Source organism: Hippoglossus hippoglossus, chromosome 21 (genome assembly GCF_009819705.1).
Source record: "Hippoglossus hippoglossus isolate fHipHip1 chromosome 21, fHipHip1.pri, whole genome shotgun sequence".
NCBI lineage: Eukaryota > Metazoa > Chordata > Actinopteri > Pleuronectiformes > Pleuronectidae > Hippoglossus > Hippoglossus hippoglossus.
Genome location: NC_047171.1, coordinates 835,901 through 856,171, shown reverse-complemented (window position 1 = coordinate 856,171; position 20,271 = coordinate 835,901). Strand labels below are relative to the sequence as shown.

The 20,271-nt window shown below is 43.2% G+C and overlaps 2 protein-coding genes and 1 long non-coding RNA gene across 6 annotated transcripts in view; all 3 read left to right on the top strand.

Moving 5' to 3' along the window:
* The first annotated feature begins 1,423 nt into the window (after positions 1-1,423).
* On the top strand, positions 1,424-12,150 carry itm2bb (integral membrane protein 2Bb). Of its 3 annotated transcripts, none has more exons than XM_034573321.1 (7): positions 1,424-1,732; positions 8,543-8,674; positions 9,476-9,544; positions 10,450-10,599; positions 10,723-10,833; positions 10,917-11,067; positions 11,330-12,136. In XM_034573321.1, exons 1-7 carry the CDS (start codon positions 1,649-1,651, stop codon positions 11,416-11,418), a joined length of 786 nt encoding a protein of 261 aa, XP_034429212.1. In that variant the 5' UTR covers positions 1,424-1,648; the 3' UTR covers positions 11,419-12,136. The 3 variants fall into 3 exon arrangements, with proteins under 3 accessions (XP_034429212.1, XP_034429211.1, XP_034429210.1); XM_034573320.1 differs by having other exon boundaries at positions 1,486-1,732; positions 9,455-9,544; positions 11,330-12,150; XM_034573319.1 differs by having other exon boundaries at positions 1,486-1,732; positions 9,452-9,544; positions 11,330-12,150.
* Positions 12,151-12,366: 216 nt separating this feature from the next.
* Positions 12,367-12,702, top strand: LOC117754466. Its single transcript, XR_004612430.1, has 2 exons — positions 12,367-12,543; positions 12,576-12,702. It is a non-coding gene; the product is annotated as an uncharacterized LOC117754466 (long non-coding RNA).
* Positions 12,703-13,626: 924 nt separating this feature from the next.
* Positions 13,627-20,271, top strand: part of LOC117754439 (serine/threonine-protein kinase Nek5) — a 13,056-nt gene continuing 6,411 nt past the window's right edge. The window contains exons 1-7 of one of the 2 annotated variants that reach the window (XM_034573298.1): positions 13,627-13,789; positions 17,125-17,244; positions 17,504-17,600; positions 18,139-18,236; positions 18,390-18,473; positions 18,853-18,923; positions 19,222-19,308. In XM_034573298.1, the coding sequence (XP_034429189.1) occupies positions 17,128-17,244; positions 17,504-17,600; positions 18,139-18,236; positions 18,390-18,473; positions 18,853-18,923; positions 19,222-19,308 (554 nt within the window). In that variant the 5' untranslated portion in view covers positions 13,627-13,789; positions 17,125-17,127. The remainder of the gene's footprint in view (positions 13,790-17,124; positions 17,245-17,503; positions 17,601-18,138; positions 18,237-18,389; positions 18,474-18,852; positions 18,924-19,221; positions 19,309-20,271) is intronic. The other variant, XM_034573297.1, reaches the window with a different exon arrangement.

The following is a 20,271-nucleotide window of genomic DNA, read 5'->3' as shown; positions in this document are numbered from 1 at the left end:
GAGACAAATTGTGATTTGTGAATATGGGCCATACAAATAAAATTTGATTGATTGATGATTGAACACTAGCAGTTAGCTTTACTTACTTAAGAGCTAATCTGAAGAAAAGTTTAAAAACCTTTCAAACCAGTAGTTTTAATCAAGGTGCGTTTCATTTGGTGGCCTGTTGGTGGCGTCATTTTACCTTTGTGATATCAGAGAAACCAGCTCAGCAAAGTGAAACTGTTCTGTATGAACTGTGTGTTCCTGTCTGGAGGCGTCTCAGTGAATCTAATCTCTAATTAAACAGTTATTTTACAGAGGGACAGTTAATAATCGCAGCTGTTTCTTAGTCTCACAGCAAAGTGGACAATATTTGTAATGTTGATCATTGGCTGATTGGATAAATTAATGTATAAACAGTTGTACATAATATTATGATTATGGAGTATACAGAATCAGTGACGTCTTTTGAATCTCTGAAAACACATCATGTTAAAAAGGTTTTTATTAATGTGAGTCTGCATTTTATTACCTACACACTTTGTCTATTTTATTGTTATTGTTTTAATATTGTACTTTATTGATTCATTTGTACCCCCCCCCCCCCCCCCCCGAAATGTTTTAATCCTGTTTTAACCACGTGAAGCTGTTTGAAACGGTGTTTTTTAAAAGTGCTGCATTAACAAAGTTAATTCTTGTCTTTTCAGTGTCCAGTATCTCCAGCTCACTTGTGTAAGGACCTTGTGCTTTCTCTCAGTGTGAGCGGGGGATGACACTCCGGGTCTGGCAACCCTCTCCAGGTATCAGCTGAGTTTTGTTGACGTTCAGCTGGAAACACAAACAATAGGTTTCTGGGCCGGAAACACCGAGCTCCCCTTCAAAGTAAGAGTAGGGCTCATTTCGAAAGCTCTGATGAAACCAGCCGATTGCGTCGTTTTAAATCTTTTCACCTCACCTGTCAATCAACTCAACTTTACCTGTGTTGCATCATGATTGTGGGCGTGGTTCAAAGTCAAAGCGAGACTGGTGGGTTGGGGAAAGTGAAATGATTTGATAAAGTTGAATTACTCTCATATATCATGATATATATGTATATATACAAAGTGTGTGTGTATATATGCATATATATGTCTGTATATGTATATATATACTCTATATGTGTGTGTGTGTGTGTGTTTATGTTTCTGAATGAATTCAATAAAGTATAATCATAAAAGAAAATTGAATGAAATCATTGTAAAATGTTTCACTGTTTATAAACTACAGTTGAGATTATTAGTCTTTATTTTCAAGTGTTTACTTTTATCTTTAAGTCTTGATTTGACTCTTATTATGATGAATATTTAAATATGAATTAGATTTGTTATGATTATTTGTATCATTATATTTGAACCTAAATGATTGCTCTTCATGATTAATCTATTTCCCTCTCCTGCTCACAGAGGGAACGTTGCCAGGTCGGACAGTTATGCTTTTGTTGTGAAGCCGCAGCGGAAGCCGCGTGCTGTTGATTAGCGCTGGAGCTCAGAGACGAGCAGGACTTTACTCCGGAGCGACTCTGCGTGTTTCCTCGGTGTTTCTCGCTGTTTCCTCGCTGTTTTCACGGTGTTTCCTCGGTGTTCCGGTGTTTGTCCAGTGGTAACACTTGTTCTCCGTCGCTCTCACGATGGTGAAAGTTTCTTTTAACGCGGCTCTGACGCAGAAAGACGTGAAGAAGGACGTGGAAACTCTTCTTCCTACGGAGGACGCGGTGAGTAGAAAATGGCTAACGGAAGTTACCACGCAGTGAAAACACAGGAGAAGTTCTCTTCCCGGTTTCTTCTTTGGGTTCTCGTGTCTCTTCCGGTCCGTCGGGTACAACACGTTCACATTTAAACATGTTCACTTATATTCATGAACTCGTTCAACGGTTCAGTTCAAGTTTCATGAGGAAAATACGGACATTGGTTTAAAAGTGTCTCTGGTTGTTTAGCTTTGGAAAAACAAACGTATGTTATTAAAGCTGCTTTCAAACCTGCACCGAACTCCGGAGAATCTCCACCAGGGCTGTGAGAGACTCCGAATGTAAATGTCTGAGAGGATCCGGACTTTCTCTAGAGATTCTCCGGAGTATAAATCCGGATAGTGTTACTTACACGTGACAGAAAACTTAAGCAAACAAATATGTCAGGATGAAAAAGTGGAGCCAGATTTATAAACTAAACGTGATCTCTGCAGAAGAATGGATTTGTCACTTCCTGCCTCGGCTGCTCCACACCAGAGACAAACTCCGGATAAAGTCCGGACCCAGTTGTGCCTCCGAAGTTCATGTCTGATTACGGCTCAAGACAAAAATGCAGATTCTCTGTAATATGGCAACAACTTAGGAAATATCTGTGCAGTCACGTGTCAGGATGTTTGCTGAGGAGGTGCAGAGTGTGGTTAGAACACTTTGTGCTCATCCTACCTGGTTTATCTGCACTGACACTTGTGCAGCCATGATAAACTGGATTGTTTTTTGCTTTGTGCTGCGATCTCCACATCTGTCGTCACCTTTGTTCTCAATGTTCCTCGTTCTACTCGTTTCCTCGTGTTGGGTCTAAGTCCTGTTGAGTCAAAGACGTTGTTCGCTCTGTGTAATGAAGTTATTTGAATCATGCAGAGTCTGGAAGCTGCAGCTGAGTCTTCACTCCATCTCCGCCCTGTCGTTAAAGCTGTGCTTGTGTGTCACAAACAGGACAAACAGCTGCAGATTCACTTTATTGTTGAAGATGAGAACATGAGTGAATCAATATTACATAAGAGATAAACAGTGAAAGCGGTTTTACAGCTGTGGTTTTCTTGTGGGAACTTTGAGCTGTGATTGATATTTTCTGCTCACAGGTTGAATTTGACTTCCTGTGCCGTGGCAGCTGTGATCTGGTTTGGTTTCCGCTCCTTCTCCCACTCTTATCTTGATCATCGCAGTTGGATGTTTTCCGTCTGGGGAGTGAAGTTGACCTAAACGAGGCAGAGTCTGAACTTTAGTCGTGCTGGTTGTTGTTTAGGGGTTTTTCATTGTCGTTGTTGGCAGTTTATTAAGAAGACTGTTAATGTTGGAGCTTATGTGAAACTGTGGTAAAGTGTTCCAGCAGCTGCGACCACAGAAAGTGCTTCAATTAGCAGGTCAGAGCTGGAGAACCTGACTCCTGATTAGCTCGTAATGAGCGAGAAGGTCAGATCTGACCACCGACTGATCAGCTGCTGCTTCTTTCATCCTCCGTTGTGTTTTGGATCATGTGGATCGATGAGGAGACGACGGCGTTCAGCTGGTTTTAATCATCATCAGCAAAAATAACAGAGATCAGAATCATCTCAGTCAATAATGAATGTTAAAACTGCCTCACACAGATGCATTATGGGAGAACCCGAATGCAAAAGCCACACAACGGAAACAATAAAACAAATTAGATGAAATAAAATATTTAAAATGCCCTGAGGATAAAAATGACTATTTTTATAGACCTTTCCAGCTTCAACCTACAAAGTACTAGAGCAAATACTTGTTTTGTGATGAGTAGATGATTTTCTGTGAGGATTTACATAATGTGCAGCTTCAGGTTGTTCACAGACACAATAAATAGACCAGGATGAATATTTAGGCCGAGCACGTCTACACGCTTAGTTTAGCTTCTTCCTCAGTGAGTCTTATAACACGTCTACACACATGTTCATCTCTTCAACTGCTTCCAACAAGCTTCACTATCGATTTAATGTCAGTATAAATCCAATATATTTGGTTGAATGTGTTTTCTTTTTAAACTGTTGAATATCAAACCTCCGCTACATTTCTTTGTCTTAAGCGTTTAATAACCAGGTCTTAGGAAACATTGTTTTATTTATGATCTAACCCCAGAACTGGACGGTTCAGGCTCCTCTGTTTCCTCAGTTAGGATTAGATAATCAGGTATTCAGCTTCTGATCTGTCAGATAATCTCAGTTTGACTCAGATTAACAGTTTATTTCCTGCTGCCGTCTTTGTGATGACTCAGCTCGTTTATAGATTCATCCTTTAATGAGCTCTGATCAGGTAGAAACTTTAAAAAGTCTCATTCAGCTGTTGGGTCAGAGTACGTTTCATTAACCGCCTCAGAACTGATCTTTTGTTTAAAGAGTAAGATCCTGTCTGTTGAACCAGAAACAGCCATGAGGTCGCTCTGTTCACAGAAACCAGACTCCAGCGATTAGAAACCTTGAAGAACAGGATTTCTGGTCTTTGTGTTGTTGTGTGGTAAATAACACAACACCTGAAAACGTGATCCCTTCTTTCCGATGATGTTGACCTCTGCTTGTGTTAACTGAAATTGAAAGTGTGTATGTGACGTAAATCTGTATTTTGACAGAGCTGACTGTAAACACCAATCGATCCTGTTTTAACCAGACACGCGTAAATATCAGAAATCTAACATGTGAGATTTAACTTCTAATGAGTCCATGAACCAGTCGTGTGTAAATGGGTGATCTTTGTTATCGTGTTGTATGGGGGTGGAAAATAAATGGACTTTTTTCTTCCTGGTACATATAATTACACTGTTGCTTAAAACGAGGTGGAAAGTCGATAAAGAAGAAGAAATATAACTCATGATATAAAATCTTGGATGATTCAACTTTTACTAATGGTTTTATGTTAAAAAGCAAAAAATGGTTAATATTGACTCACAATACCAATTAATCTTAAGTAGTTGACATTATTGATCACATATCGTCACTGCTGTGATGTTTGTAGATTCTGTTTTTAACAAAACAACCACCGGTGGCTGAAGCTGTTCTATCAACTGATGATTGATATAATGACGGCCGAGTTGGAATCGCCTCAGTTTGTTCATCAGGGGAACGTGGTCGTGTGACGGTAAAGACGCTTAAGCAGCTCCTGTCTTCAGATTCATTGATACAGCAAACGGACGGATTAGTTTCCCTCCTGTGTGTCCTCCCGCTGGACCTCAGGCCTGCAGACCGCTTGGAAGGGATTACGGTCTAATCAGTCCGATGGATTCATCCGCCACCCACTGGGCACCAGACTGTAAAACTCCACAAGATGGAAGATTAACGGAGCGGCAGATAAACAGTGAGCAGAGGACGACCTCCCCCATCAGCCCCGAGGCCCCGTCACCTTTCACCCACAACACAGCTACTGTCCGTCCCAGTCAGGAGGTCCTCTGCGCTCGTGGTTTGAATTCAGTCAGAACAGCTCAGACCTTAATGTCTGTGACATATAGGACAGATGATCATTGAAGCTGTGGTTGTGGTGAGCCCCGGGCTTCAATGATCATCTGTCCTATATGTCTGTGACATATAGGACAGATGATCATTGAAGCTGTGGTTGTGGTGAGCCCCGGGCTCAGCAACGTTTAAATACGAGTTCCTGTGAGAAACACTTTGCTTCCGCTCCATGCAGACGAGTGTTTATTCTGTCACTGCAGTTACAGTCTAGTAAAAGCTTTAATAACACATAACGTTATTAAGGTTAACAGTTATGATCTTGAGCTTTACAATAATCTGAATTATATAAAGCCTAATGCTATAAAGTGAAGGCTACTTATCCATTGTCAAAACCCACCTTCATGAATGAAAACACTTAGCAGAAAAACTACAATTTAATTGAGCATGGAAATAGTGCTCAACTATTTGAGCATTATTGAGCCCCCCCCCCCCATCGAGTGAATATTGTTTGAATTCAAATGTAAACGTTACAGACCTGTCTGTGTTGACTTGACATAATGAGAAGATCACAAACTGTCTGTGCCTGAATTCTTCATACAGAACCTTCAAACTGGAGAGTTTGATGGTTGTCAGATCAAGTCGGTGTGTTTGGTGTGTCGGGTTCACGAGGATGGAGTTTCACGTGAAGCCACCAGCAGACTGAAACTAAATCTGTCCTGGACACTGATATGTAACCGTCTCCACGGAGACAGAAAGACGCGCTGTTCTCAGGTGGACTGATGCTCAGGACGCCGCAGCCTGATCCGCTTAAAGAGCTTTACGTCCAGGATCAGTGAAACAGAGAATACTGTGTTTACACACTGAGAAAATACAACTTCTGACAAACATCTGAAAACACACAATACTGAAACAGAGACAACAAGACACAACATGTTGGTGAAGGCATAGTTCAACGATTAGTTTTGAAATCCATTAAGAATTCACATTCCTCTAGATTATCACTGAGAGTTCATACCTGCAACAAATGACACAAACTCATAAACACAAAAAAGTCCTGAAGTGTTTGTGTGTTGTTGTTCACCCTCACGAAGCAGATGAAAACATAAGCTCCTTGGTGGAGGTCAGAATTCTGACAAACCCGTTTAAACTTTACTCAAACTTTTCATTTTTGGCTTTAATTTTACACTTTTTTATTTTTAAAAGTCTTGATCCTGTCAACCAGAAAGAACTAAGCTATCATAAAAATCTCTGAGGGAACATCTTGTTCCCGCTGTGTGTGTGTGTGTGTGTGTGTGTGTGTGTGTGTGTGTGTGTGTGTGTGTGTGTGTGTGTGTGTGTGTGTGTGTGTGTGTGTGTGTGTGTGTGTGTGTGTGTGTGTGTGTGTGTGTGTGTGTGTGTGTGTGTGTGTGTGTTGCAGTTACGAAATGCTCCTCCACAGGCCTGTCAGATCTTGTCGCTGCAGCAGAGTTGTGAAATAGAAACGAAGGATCCACGATCAGAGAGTTTCTCACACAGTTGATCTGTGTTTGGATCATTGGTTGTTTTTATTTTTGTGTTAAACTAAATCTCAGTAGAGACAAATCCCCAGTTTCTCAGGGTCTGAAGGACAGATTCTGTCCATCGCCCTCTGTCGACAGAGCAGATTTAGTTGCTCCCCCCCGTCTGTCTGTTTGTGTTCGTTAGCAGTAACACACAATAACTACTGAATTCATGACCATAATGTGTATTCACGTCTTATGACTCAGGGATGAAACAGGATCCAGGATTTCTTTTCACTTTCTTGAACATTGTTAGTGTTTTTATTCCCAGTGGACGGAGGTTTATTATATTTGCGAGTTGTCCGTCTGGTTTTTCCAACAGTTGGATTTAATGACTGAGTAGATGTAGGTGTTCAAAGGTCACAGTGATGGTGTAGTTTGATGTTTTCCTCGATTTCTCAGAGAAATATTCACTGATCTTGATGAAGGAAATCTGATATTTTTAAGTTTGTGAAATTTGGTGCGGATCCAAATAAAAATCCAGACATGGCAGAAGTAAAAGTTGTATAATTGGGACATTTGCGAGCTGTTTAGATTTGTTTCAGACATCACAACATGGTGGAGTTTGTTACTGAGCTGTTTGATGTTGGATTCTGTTTCACTTCCACTTCCTCTTTTGTGAGGACATGTTCAGTTTGTTCTGTCCCAACATTTATCACATCCAGAAAAGGTTCACACAACTTCTGTGTTGTTGACGGTCAGAAAAGACAGAGCTCTTCCTGTTCCCCATGTGCTCTGTCCTTCCTTGTTTTTATATCTGAACAGGAAATGCTAAGCTGAACGACTTCTGGGAATATTTTACTTGTGACACTTGAGCGAAGAATTCAATGATTGTTTTAAATGAAGTAGTTTATCATCTTATCGTTAGTCGTGTTATTAGTATTAGTTGCAGCTCAGTTTCACTGGTGTCTGGTGACAGTGATTATTACAACTGTCCAAAAAGACTTAAATCACACATCAGATCTTGATGAACGAATTATTCAAGTTGAAAATCTTTACTGATTCATTCTATAATTTGTTGAGAACAAAATGATGTAACAACGGCCAATGGAAAACCAAATCAAAAACCCCCAACGACCCAGAGTTCCTCAGTGGAGCTGATGAAGTAACATCAGGGAAAGTTTGTGTTGAAAACAAAGTTTTGATGTGAAAGTGAAACCACACTTTGTGTTTTCAGACACTGGTTAAAAAACGATGTGCTTGTTCAGGGAAACGTCAACAGAGCAGCAGAGCTTCATGAGAGATTCCTGTCAGTTTCTCAGTCGCACAGAAAAGCTTTTTAGCTTTTTCTCAAGAGGAGACGAGTACAGACGACATGTTGGGACTCGCCCTTAAAATACGTCAGGTTTTTATTCTGTGGGTCAGAGTCCAGCGGCTGATAAACCTGTTTACACACACACACACACACACACACACACACACACACACACACACACACACACACACACACACACACACACACACACACTTCTGATTCTCCACCGCCCAGTTCATATCTTCTTTTAGGAGAGGAGACACTGATTTGTTCTGTGTTAGGTTTAAACCAACTGTTCTCTGGCTAATGTCCTCTTGTCTGATGGTTACTGAGCTCTGTTCTGTCTCAAATGTTGTTTTGAAAAAAGACGACACAAATGTGTTTGAGAAGTTAAGGAACCGATGGAAGAGAAAAAGTGAATCTGAATCTTTAACCGTGTTTTAAATGCAGAGAAACAAACTTTTAGATCAAAACCTGGAAACTGAACATGTGAAAGTAAAGAAAGTGATTTGTCATAAGTTATAAACATTCAGTCTGCGTCTCTTCATCATCTTCTTCTTCTTCATCTTCTTCTTCTTCTCTGCTGCAGGATGCGGAGGCAGCTGTGCCGGTGCGTCACCAGTCCCGGGCCTGGTGCTGGTGCATGTGTCTGGGTCTGGCCCTCATGTTGTCTGGGGTGGTGGTCGGAGGAGCGTACCTGTACCGCTATTACATCCTGGAGGTGAGTCGAGGTTAACATAGGAAAAGAAATCGGACACAGATATATCAGCAGATATGACAAAGAAATGTGATTGAGGTTTGATATTTTACAGTTTAACCATCATCTTTATTATAAACAACTATAAATCACAAAAAAACACAAAAGCAATTAAATATATAGAACTTGAATTAAGACATTTTGAATTTTTTCTGACGAAACAAATGCACAGTGTGCTTTGTTCATTTAGTAAAATAACAGTTTCCATATCAGCAAACATGAACACTGACACCGATGTGTCTGTGAATGACTTGTATCAGCCATAAATCAGACTCATAATATCAATAACAATAATAAATATTAAAACTGCACCAACGCCTCTTTAAAACAAACTGAAGGACGAGGATTTACTCTGTTTTATCCTTGTTTTCCTAATAAAAATCAATCGTAATCGAGCCACGAGGATTGAAACTGTGAACCACACGTTGCAGGAGGAAATATGAGGCGACAGGTTCCGACAGGTAAACGGTTCCTGTGAGCTGCTTCAGGTCCGACTCCACCCGACGGCCAGGAGAGTGAAGCCGCAGGTCGGAACACGTCGGATGGTTTATTCCAGTTTGAGGTGTTTCCTCCTCCTGTGTTTTGTTCAGGTGGCGTGAGGACGACGGCAGCAGCACGAGGCTGCGGGCGTCATCCAACTGGACGAAAGAAAAATAATAAAGAACTTGTCTTTGTGGATGTTTTGGAAGAAAAGTAATTAACACATTTTGTCTCTGTACTTCCTGTTGAAAACAACTCATTTTCCTTTTCCCCTCGTCACCGCAGGAGAGTCCAGTGTTTGTGTGCGGAGTTCACTACCGTGAGGGAGACTTCATGATCCGAGAGGAAGAGGAGGTACGAGACAACACATCTGCTCTTCTTCACTGAACTCCAGCTTCATTCATCTTTGCAGCGCCACATTTCATCTCTGTATTTGTATTTGTCTGCGCTGGCGACACCCAGTGGAAGGAGGCATTATATTTTCAGTCTGTCCCATTGTTGTGAACACGACATCTCAATGAAGCCTTGAGAGAATTTCTTGGTTACAAACATTAGACTTAGACTTGGTCCAAGGTCGAGGTCACTGTGACCTCGCAAAACCTGTTTTTGGTCTCTTGAACATAATGGATAAGTCTAAGATGACGACTGCCTCGTCCGCGGGCCGTGTAGACCGCGAAGGCCAAACTGACATGGTCTCCAGATTTCTACAGTTTTACGTCTTAGCCCCTGTTGCTGTTGCATAGCAACAAATCTGCAGTTAGACACAAGGAGAAGGTTTAGATGTGTACTGTTAGCTGTTCGGTTGAGTTAAAGCATGATACCGAAGCATCGGACGGCTCGTCTGTGCCATTCACTCTTTGAAGACCGGTTTGTCACTGAAAGACAAGTTTGTCCCTGGAGGATGAAAGGACACATTTGTGGGTCGCAGTTGAAGGAGCCTTGAAAAAGAGACACTGTTCAAATCCAGCCTCTGAACTGAGAGACAGCTGATATCTCAAGTCTGCCTCTGGGGACTTTCTCTAAATGTTGACGTGTTGTCACTTGGACTCAAAGATGAGCGGATTAGATTTCAGTGATCAAAGGTCCCAGTGACCTCGTGGTGTAGACTGAAACTCCACTGGTTGACAAACGCACACAACCAGGCTGCGGTGATTTAAAAGTTGAAACCACATTTTTAATGAAAATGCTTAAATCTGCTGCTTCAACCAGTAAACGATGAACCACTGACTGGTTGATTAACTGGTGTCGCTGGTCTGCAGGTGGACGTGGCGCTGCCGAACCAGTTCCACCTGCGACAGCTGGAGGAGAGGATCCGGGTGCTGGAGAAGGAGCAGGTTGAGCTCATCAGCGTCCCCGTGCCCGAATTCGACGACGGAGACCCGGCAGACATCGTCCACGACTTCCAGAGGGTGAGACGCCGCAGACACCTGACGAGGACGCAGTTTCCTGTTTGAGGGGACAAAGAGATTTGTGTTGACCGACCTGATGTCCTGTAATGAATGAATTAAAGTCATGTTTGTCTTCTGTCTCAGAGGTTGACCGCCTACCTGGATCTGAGCCTGAACAAGTGCTACGTCATCCCGCTCAACACCTCCATCGTCATGCCTCCCAGAGACTTCCTGGAGCTGCTCGTCAATGTCAAGGTAAGACCACGATTTCACCTTTAATCCAGTGACATTTTTCATGACATGTTTGAACCTGTCCTCTGTCCTCTTCGGTCCTCCAGGCCGGAACCTACCTGCCCCAGTCGTACCTGGTCCATGAGGAGATGATGGTGACGGAGCGCCTGGAGCATGTTGAGCAGCTCGGCTACTTCATCTACAACCTCTGCCGCGGCAAAGACACGTTCAAGCTGCAGCGCAGAGACAGGATTCTGGGTAGGAACCTGAGATCATTCAGTCCTTTTTAATGACACAGCGAGCGTAGCTACTTTTACTATCACACGAATTAACGTTAATGCTAACTTGTTTCAGCGTGAGGTGATTGGGCTCATTTAAATATACTTTTATGATGAAGGGAAATGTCTTCAGCAGTGGCCCGAACACGGATCCTTGAGGGACACTGTCTCAACCATTACAGGTTGTAACTTTCCGTAAACTTGAAGCAGAACGTTAACCACGCGTCTCTCCGTCCTAACAGGCATGCAGAAGCGTGAAGCTCTCAACTGCCACAAGATCCGTCACTTCGAGAACACGTTCGTGGTGGAGACGCTGATCTGCGAGCCTTAAGACGCCTCGGCGCCTCACAGCTGCTCGTCCAGGCGCTGGCGTGCAGTGCGATTGTTTTTAATCCTCACCTGTCCTGTTTTTTCTGTCCATGACATCAGGTAGTTTGAGTGAGTGAGAGGATGAAATGTGAAGCTGTTTGGTGAATATTCAGTGATGTGAAATAAAAGGTGAAGAGTCATGTGTTTTTCCACTTTCTGATGGGGGCGGCATTATCTTTTCATAACTAGTTAAAATCAGCCGAGTATGAAATAGTAAATTATTTTAATCAAGGTAACATTTATAGCACAAACATGTTATTATAGCACATGTGGGTAAATATACAGTTTTTCTTTCAGTCCAAATAAGATTTCAAAGTAAAAGCTAACTTTTTGTACAACTCTTCTGGGTTTTTGAAACTGATCAGTCCAGAGACTCTTGGTTTTTTTTGTATTTGTCTGCTGTAGTTATTAATTCACTGCATCTGTTCTTTCTTAACTGGAAAATGGTCTTAAAATGAGAGCGTAAACTTGCTGCTCTCGTTGAGCTTTAACGATAAAAAGTGCAGCGTAAGAAAACAGGAAGTGGAGAGAGCTCACAGGAAACACACACTTGTGATAAAATCTTTTTTCACCAGAGTTGTCGGTCGTTTGGTTTTGATTGTGTAATTCTTTGGAAAACTCTTCTTGTACTAATGTGTATATAATCTCTTAAAAAGATGTGACCAGACCAACACAATAAACACAATAAACACAACTGCTGTTGTCCTTCATGTTCTCAGCAGGTTCTCTTTGTTAGTGGCTTGTTGTCATGTTAGTATTTCATCACCATGTTATTAGCATGTTATTGTGAAATTATTTGCCTTTTGTCATATTACCAGCATGTTATTATGTTAGTAGCATGTTATCGACATGTTATTAGCCTTTTATCGTTAAACAGTTTTGTCACATTGCTGCTTCTCTTTGTTTACTGCTGATACTTTAACTACACGATGCTTCATGGACTTTTACTGCAGCGAGTTTGTGTGTCTACAGTCGTGACCTCAGAGGACTGACACTGGATCAGCTGTCACAGCCGTCCGTGTCATTTGATCACAGTGGAAATTTGTTCTTAATTAAAGCTCTAATCACATGGACCTCACACGGGGGGGTGATGGGAAACAGGCCAGGTGGTCGGTGGAGGGTCACCTTGAGGAATCAGCAGCTCAGCACTCATTAAACTTCACTACTGCACATTCAGTCAAATCCACTTTCTCCATATGATAAAAACATTCTGTTGCATTTTAATACAAATGGAGGAACATCTGGACCTCAGGTGGAACACCTGCTCCTCAGGTGAAACCTCTGGACCTCAGGTGGAACATCTGGACCTCAGGTGGAACATCTGCTCCTCAGGTGGAACACCTGCTCCTCAGGTGAAACCTCTGGACCTCAGGTGGAACATCTGGAACTCAGGTGGAACATCTGGACCTCAGGTGGAACATCTGGTCCTCAGGTGGAACATCTGGACCTCAGGTGGAACATCTGGAACTCAGGTGGAACATCTGGACCTCAGGTGGAACATCTGGTCCTCAGGTGGAACATCTGGACCTCAGGTGGAACCTCTGGTCCGCAGGTGGAACATCTGGACCTCAGGTGGAACCTCTGGTCCTCAGGTGGAACATCTGGTCCTCAGGTGAAAACTCTGGACCTCAGGTGGAACCTCTGGTCCTCAGGTGGAACATCTGGACCTCAGGTGGAACATCTGGAACTCAGATGGAACATCTGGTCCTCAGTTGAGTGACATAACTTACCTGAGTGGGTGTGATCAGCCACAATAAATAAAACATAATGAATGATATTGATGATATAATCAATCACAGGTTATTAGTCTCATATTCCCAGTTTGTCTCATATTCCCAGTTTGTCTCATATTCCCAGTTTGTCTCACAGATGTTAACAAGGAGCAACTTCCTCTGTTCTTAACTCAACAAGAGTCAAACTACCAAAACAAAAACTTGATTAACATTAGAAACTAATGACTAATATTAAATGAGCTGATCATGTGTTTCTGTGTCAAATTAAATACGAATGAAACGGACAGTCTGGTAAAATAATAATTATGATTATTAGTTATGTAATATTTTCTTGAACCTCTGTCCTATGATAATCGCTAGAATCATAAATATTATCTTCCTTTCTAAAGAAACACACTCTTCCTGTTTTACAAAGTAAAAAACACGCTGGATTAGTTATTCGAACTAATAATAAAACTACATGTCCCATCATGCCCTGCGGTGCCTCTGTCCGCTTGTCAAACAGCTGTAGCGTGTGTCCGGACAGTGTGGGGATCGAACCTGTGCGCTGCTGCTCTGTGTGACCTCTGACCTCTGACCAGCCCCTCCACTCTGTGACGTGTGAGTAAAACTTTGATCACGAGCTGTCACCGTTTTATCCCCGTGAGCTTCTGTTAGCATGCTAACCGGATGCTAACCTGATGCTAACACGGGAGCTAGCCGATGTGTTTCCGTCTCCATGGTGACGGGCTCCTTCCTGCGTGTCGCTGATGAAAACGATGAAGATGATGAAGGTTTGAAGAAGGTTCCTGTGGTTTCACTTTGTCCACATGTCTCTGGTCAGTTCGTAACAGAGAGAAAGCAACTTTATTAAAAACTATAAATAAAAAGTGATGAGCAGGAGGATCAGAGAGAAGCTGAACCAGGGACAGTGATTGGTCCAGCTGAGAGCAGTGGGCCAATCAGGTGGGTTCATGAGACAGCAGCTGCTACAGAGGAGACACATGAAGACACATGAGAGACATGAAGACACATGAGAGACACATGAGAGACATGAAGACACATGAGAGACATGAGAGACACATGAGAGACATGAGAGACACATGAGAGACACATGAGAGACATGAAGACACATGAGAGACATGAGAGACACATGAGAGACACATGAGAGACATGAAGACACATGAGAGACATGAAGACACATGAGAGACATGAGAGACACATGAGAGACATGAGAGACACATGAGAGACATGAGAGACACATGAAGACACATGAGAGACATGAGAGACACATGAGAGACATGAGAGACATGAAGACACATGAGAGACACATGAGACATGAAGACACATGAGAGACATGAGAGACACATGAGAGACACATGAGAGACATGAAGACACATGAGAGACATGAGAGACACATGAGAGACATGAGAGACACATGAGAGACATGAAGACACATGAGAGACATGAGAGACACATGAGAGACACATGAGAGACACATGAGAGACATGAAGACACATGAGAGACATGAGAGACACATGAGAGACACATGAGAGACATGAAGACACATGAGAGACACATGAGAGACACATGAGAGACATGAAGACACATGAGAGACATGAGAGACACATGAGAGACATGAGAGACACATGAGAGACACATGAGAGACATGAAGACACATGAGAGACATGAGAGACACATGAGAGACACATGAGAGACACATGAGAGACATGAAGACACATGAGAGACATGAGAGACACATGAGAGACACATGAGAGACACATGAGAGACATGAAGACACATGAGAGACACATGAGAGACACATGAGAGGCATGAAGACACATGAGAGACATGAGAGACACATGAGAGACATGAGAGACACATGAGAGACATGAGAGACACATGAGAGACATGAGAGACACATGAGAGACACATGAGACATGAAGACACATGAGAGACATGAGAGACACATGAGAGACACATGAGAGACATGAAGACACATGAGAGACATGAGAGACACATGAGAGACATGAAGACACATGAGAGACATGAGGACACATGAGAGACATGAGAGACACATGAGACATGAAGACACATGCGAGACATGAAGACACATAGAGACACATGAGACATGAGACACATGAGAGACACATGAGAGACACATGAGAGACATGAAGACACAGAGACACATGAAGACACATGAGAGACACATGAGAGACATGAAGAGACATGAGACACATGAAGACACATGAGAGACACATGAGACATGAAGACACATGAGAGACATGAGAGACACATGAGAGACACATGAGAGACATGAAGACACATGAGAGACATGAGAGACACATGAGAGACATGAGAGACACATGAGAGACACATGAGAGACATGAAGACACATGAGAGACATGAGAGACACATGAGAGACACATGAGAGACACATGAGACATGAAGACACATGAGAGACATGAGAGACACATGAGAGACACATGAGAGACATGAAGACACATGAGAGACACATGAGAGACACATGAGAGACATGAAGACACATGAGAGACATGAGAGACACATGAGAGACATGAGAGACACATGAGAGACACATGAGAGACATGAAGACACATGAGAGACATGAGAGACACATGAGAGACACATGAGAGACATGAAGACACATGAGAGACATGAGAGACACATGAGAGACACATGAGAGACATGAAGACACATGAGAGACACATGAGAGACACATGAGAGGCATGAAGACACATGAGAGACATGAGAGACACATGAGAGACATGAGAGACACATGAGAGACATGAAGACACATGAGAGACATGAGAGACACATGAGAGACATGAGAGACACATGAGAGACACATGAGACATGAAGACACATGAGAGACATGAGAGACACATGAGAGACACATGAGAGACATGAAGACACATGAGAGACATGAGAGACACATGAGAGACATGAAGACACATGAGAGACATGAGGACACATGAGAGACATGAGAGACACATGAGACATGAAGACACATGCGAGACATGAAGACACATAGAGACACATGAGACATGAGACACATGAGAGACACATGAGAGACACATGAGAGACATGAAGACACAGAGACACATGAAGACACATGAGAGACACATGAGAGACATGAAGAGACATGAGACACATGAAGACACATGAGAGACACATGAGACATGAAGACACATGAGAGACATGAGAGACACATGAGACATGAAGACACATGAGAGACATGAAGACACATAGAGACACATGAGACACATGAGAGACACATGAGAGACATGAAGACACATAGAGACACATGAGACATGAGACACATGAGAGACACATGAGAGACATGAAGACACATGAGAGACATGAAGACACATGGGAGACATGAAGACACATGAGAGACATGAGAGACATGAAGACACATGAGAGACATGAAGACACAGAGACACATGAGAGACATGAAGACACAGAGACACATGAGAGACATGAAGACACATAGAGACACATAGAGACACATGAGAGACATGAGAGACATGAAGACACATGAGAGACATGAAGACACATGAGAGACATGAAGAGACATGAGAGACACATGAGAGACATGAAGACACATGAAGACACATGAGAGACATGAAGACACATGAGAGACATGAAGACACAGAGACACATGAGAGACATGAGAGTGTCTCATGTCTCATTAAGAAAGTGAGAAGTGTTTGGTCTCTGTTGGCTTCTTGGCATGTCTCTCATGTGTCTTCATGTCTCTCATGTGTCTCATGTGTCTCATGTGTCTCATGTCTCTCATGTGTCTCTCATGTGTCTCATGTGTCTCATTAAGAATGATAGAAGTGTTTGGTCTCTGCTGGCCCCGGGGACATCGTCCACAATGTGGGAAACAGCAGCTCAAGCAAACGTTTACTTCTGTGTTCGTGTTTCTTCAGGTTATGAACAACTATGAGGTCGTCCGTCAGATCGGAGAGGGTGCGTTTGGAAAGGCCTTCCTGGCCAGAGAGAGGGGTGGAGACAGACAGTGTGTGGTCAAACAGATCGACCTCAGGAAGGTGACAGACCAGCTGCTGCTCCACTCGATTTACTGCAGATGTGTCCATGGTTTGATCAGTGAAATATTAACAAGTAGAAAATCATAAAACAAGAAGTACTGTTATTATTGGACATTTTGCTGAATGTGCAGTTTCAGTCCCTCCAGGTGTCCCTGACTTATTACAGAGATTGAAGAACATGAATTAGCAGATTTAAATGAACCAGCTGTTAACCAGCTGTTTGTTGATGTTCACCTTCTGTGGTGTGTTCACTGCTCAGATGTCAGCCAGGGAGAAGGAAGCGTCCAAGAAAGAGGCGTCGCTGCTGTCCAAGATGAGACACCCCAACATCGTCTCCTTCTCTGCGTCGTTTCAAGGTGAGGGAACACGTGAGGGAACACGTGAGGGAACACGTCATCGCACGTCATCGCACGTCGCTCTCATGTTGTTCTCGTGTTGTTCTCGTGTTGTTCTCCTGTTGTTCTCGTGTTGTTCTCGTGTTGTTGTCGTGTTGTTCTCGTGTTGTTCTCGTGTTGTTCTCGTGTTGTTCTCGTGTTGTTCTCGTGTTGTTCTCATGTTGTTCTCCTGTTGTTCTCCTGTTGTTCTCGTGTTGTTCTCGTGTTGTTGTCGTGTTGTTCTCGTGTTGTTCTCGTGTTGTTCTCGTGTTGTTCTCGTGTTGTTCTCGTGTTGTTCTCGTGTTGTTCTCCTGTTGTTCTCCTGTTGTTCTCGTGTTGTTCTCGTGTTGTTCTCGTGTTGTTCTCGTGTTGTTCTCCTGTTGTTCTCGTGTTGTTCTCGTGTTGTTCTCCTGTTGTTCTCGTGTTGTTCTCGTGTTGTTCTCGTGTTGTTCTCGTGTTGTTCTCGTGTTGTTCTCGTGTTGTTCTCGTGTTGTTCTCATGTTGTTTCCTGTGTGTGTAGAGAGAGGAAGCCTGTACATCGTTATGGAGTATTGTGACGGAGGAGATCTGATGAAGAAGATCAACATGCAGAGAGGAGTCAGCTTCACTGAGGAGCAGGCAGGCGCACACACACACACACACACACACACACGCGCACACACACACACACACACACACACACACGCGCACACACACACACACACACACACACACACACACACACACACACACACACACACACACAGTGAAACTGGCCTGTGTGCTCCTCAGATCGTCAGCTGGTTCATTCAGATCTGTTTGGGCCTCAAACACATTCACGACAGGAAGATTCTCCACCGAGACGTCAAGACTCAGGTATCGTCCCACACACTCTAACCTCAACCGAACCCACTGGTCCTGGTCTTAGCAGCTAACAACCTTGTCCGGTAGAAGTTAATGTCGTATTAAATATATAAAAATTAAATATAAAATACAATCTCTCTGAGCTGCAGGGGCTGAAGTTGTAGGGGCTAACCCTGCCAATGTGTTCTCATGACGGAGTGGAGGAGATCCACAGCTGAACAAAGAGCTCGCTGTGTCCCAGCTCCAAGAATAACTGACCCCAGACTGTTCACAGACATCACTGTCTTTCATCAGTCATATCTGCTTACACACACACACACATGATACATGCACAGTCACTGTTTCTGATGGAACAGACCAGCTTTCATCCCCGTCTCTCCCTCTGCACCAGAACATCTTTCTGTCCAACGGAGGGATGAAAGTGAAGCTCGGCGACTTTGGAATCGCAAGAATGTTGAATAAGTAAGTCAGTGTCATGCACGCACACACACACACACACACACACACACACACACACACACACACAGTGCAGCTGTCACTCTAACACAACTCCAAACAAGTGATTATCATTCCACAAACTGTCGAGCAGGACGTGCAAACATCAGGTTGTGGACAGAAGCAAACTGAGCTCACGATGACATGAGGGACAAACCACACGGTGCATGTGTGTGTTTACATGATCCAAAAAGATGAGACATATTTGAATGAAATAAATAAACTAAGAAACCTAAATAAGAACTGTTGACCTGTGTCTGTGCAGCACCATGGAGCTCGCCAGGACGTGTGTCGGGACGCCGTCCTACATCTCACCAGAGATCTGCGAGAGTCGGCCGTACAACAACAAGACGTACGATCCTCACACGACAAAGTCACAGACTGAATAAAGATGGACGAAGTGACGGCTCCCAAAAGTGAAGCCAAATAATCTAGATCGCCCCCTGGTGTCTGGCTGCAGTATAGGTCATAAACCCCCCTCCTCCATGTTAGCAGATGGGACATGGACCAAAGGAGACATTAAATCAATGTTTAAGTTGGTTTCTGTCATTTCAGGTCGTTCTTATCTCACTGATGTCTCTGTTTCTGATCAGTTTGGTTTTAATTAGTAAAAACTGTCTGAGACGTCTGGATTGACAGATGAGGCTGAATAATGATTGGCCGAGCACGTGTATGGGCGGGGTCTTGATACCACATCTCCTCAACGTGGCAGCGTTCAGATCTGAGATAGTTTGGCTTTATTTATGGATGTTGGAGGAAGTGGGGACTTGCCGTCCATCTTTATTTAACATACAACATTGTACAACATACAAACACACTAACAGGAAATGTGGTCTACACACACAAGTGTTCGAGTCGGTTCTCCTGCAGACCTGTTCTGATTCAGCTGAGCTCAGAGGGACTTCCTCTTCACAAAGAAACGATTGTTTCTAATTTACACGTGAGACAGAAGTAACCTCGACCTAAACTTAAGCTTAATTCTAAACTCAACAACTAGAGTCAAACAAGAAGAGACAAAGATGTGTCCACTCTGAAACTTGAACAGGTCCCCACAATGCAGGAGAAGCAGAAGCGGATACACACACGTGCACACACACATGCACACACTTGGTAGCTGGCCAAAGACAGCAGACGCCAAATCCGTCGAACTCGTGAAACGACTTTTCTGTCTGAACTGTGCTCTGATTGGCTGCTTCACGTCCCTGCAGCCTGACATCATGACTTTGTTCCTCTTGTTTATGACAGAATAAAAATGAAACTCGGCCGCAGCTTCCTGTTTCAACAACAACTGCAAGAGACAAGTCACGCTACACAA

What these genes read in the sequence shown, in the direction of transcription:
- itm2bb (XM_034573319.1), top strand. Translation starts at nt 1,649, where the DNA reads ATGGTGAAAGTTTCTTTTAACGCGGCTCTGACGCAGAAAGACGTGAAG. An exon ending in ACCGCTATTACATCCTGGAG is followed by an intron (nt 8,675 to 9,451) that starts GTGAGTCGAGGT and finishes AAACAACTCATT; the next exon opens with TTCCTTTTCCCCTCGTCACC. An exon ending in AGCTGCTCGTCAATGTCAAG is followed by an intron (nt 10,834 to 10,916) that starts GTAAGACCACGA and finishes TCGGTCCTCCAG; the next exon opens with GCCGGAACCTACCTGCCCCA.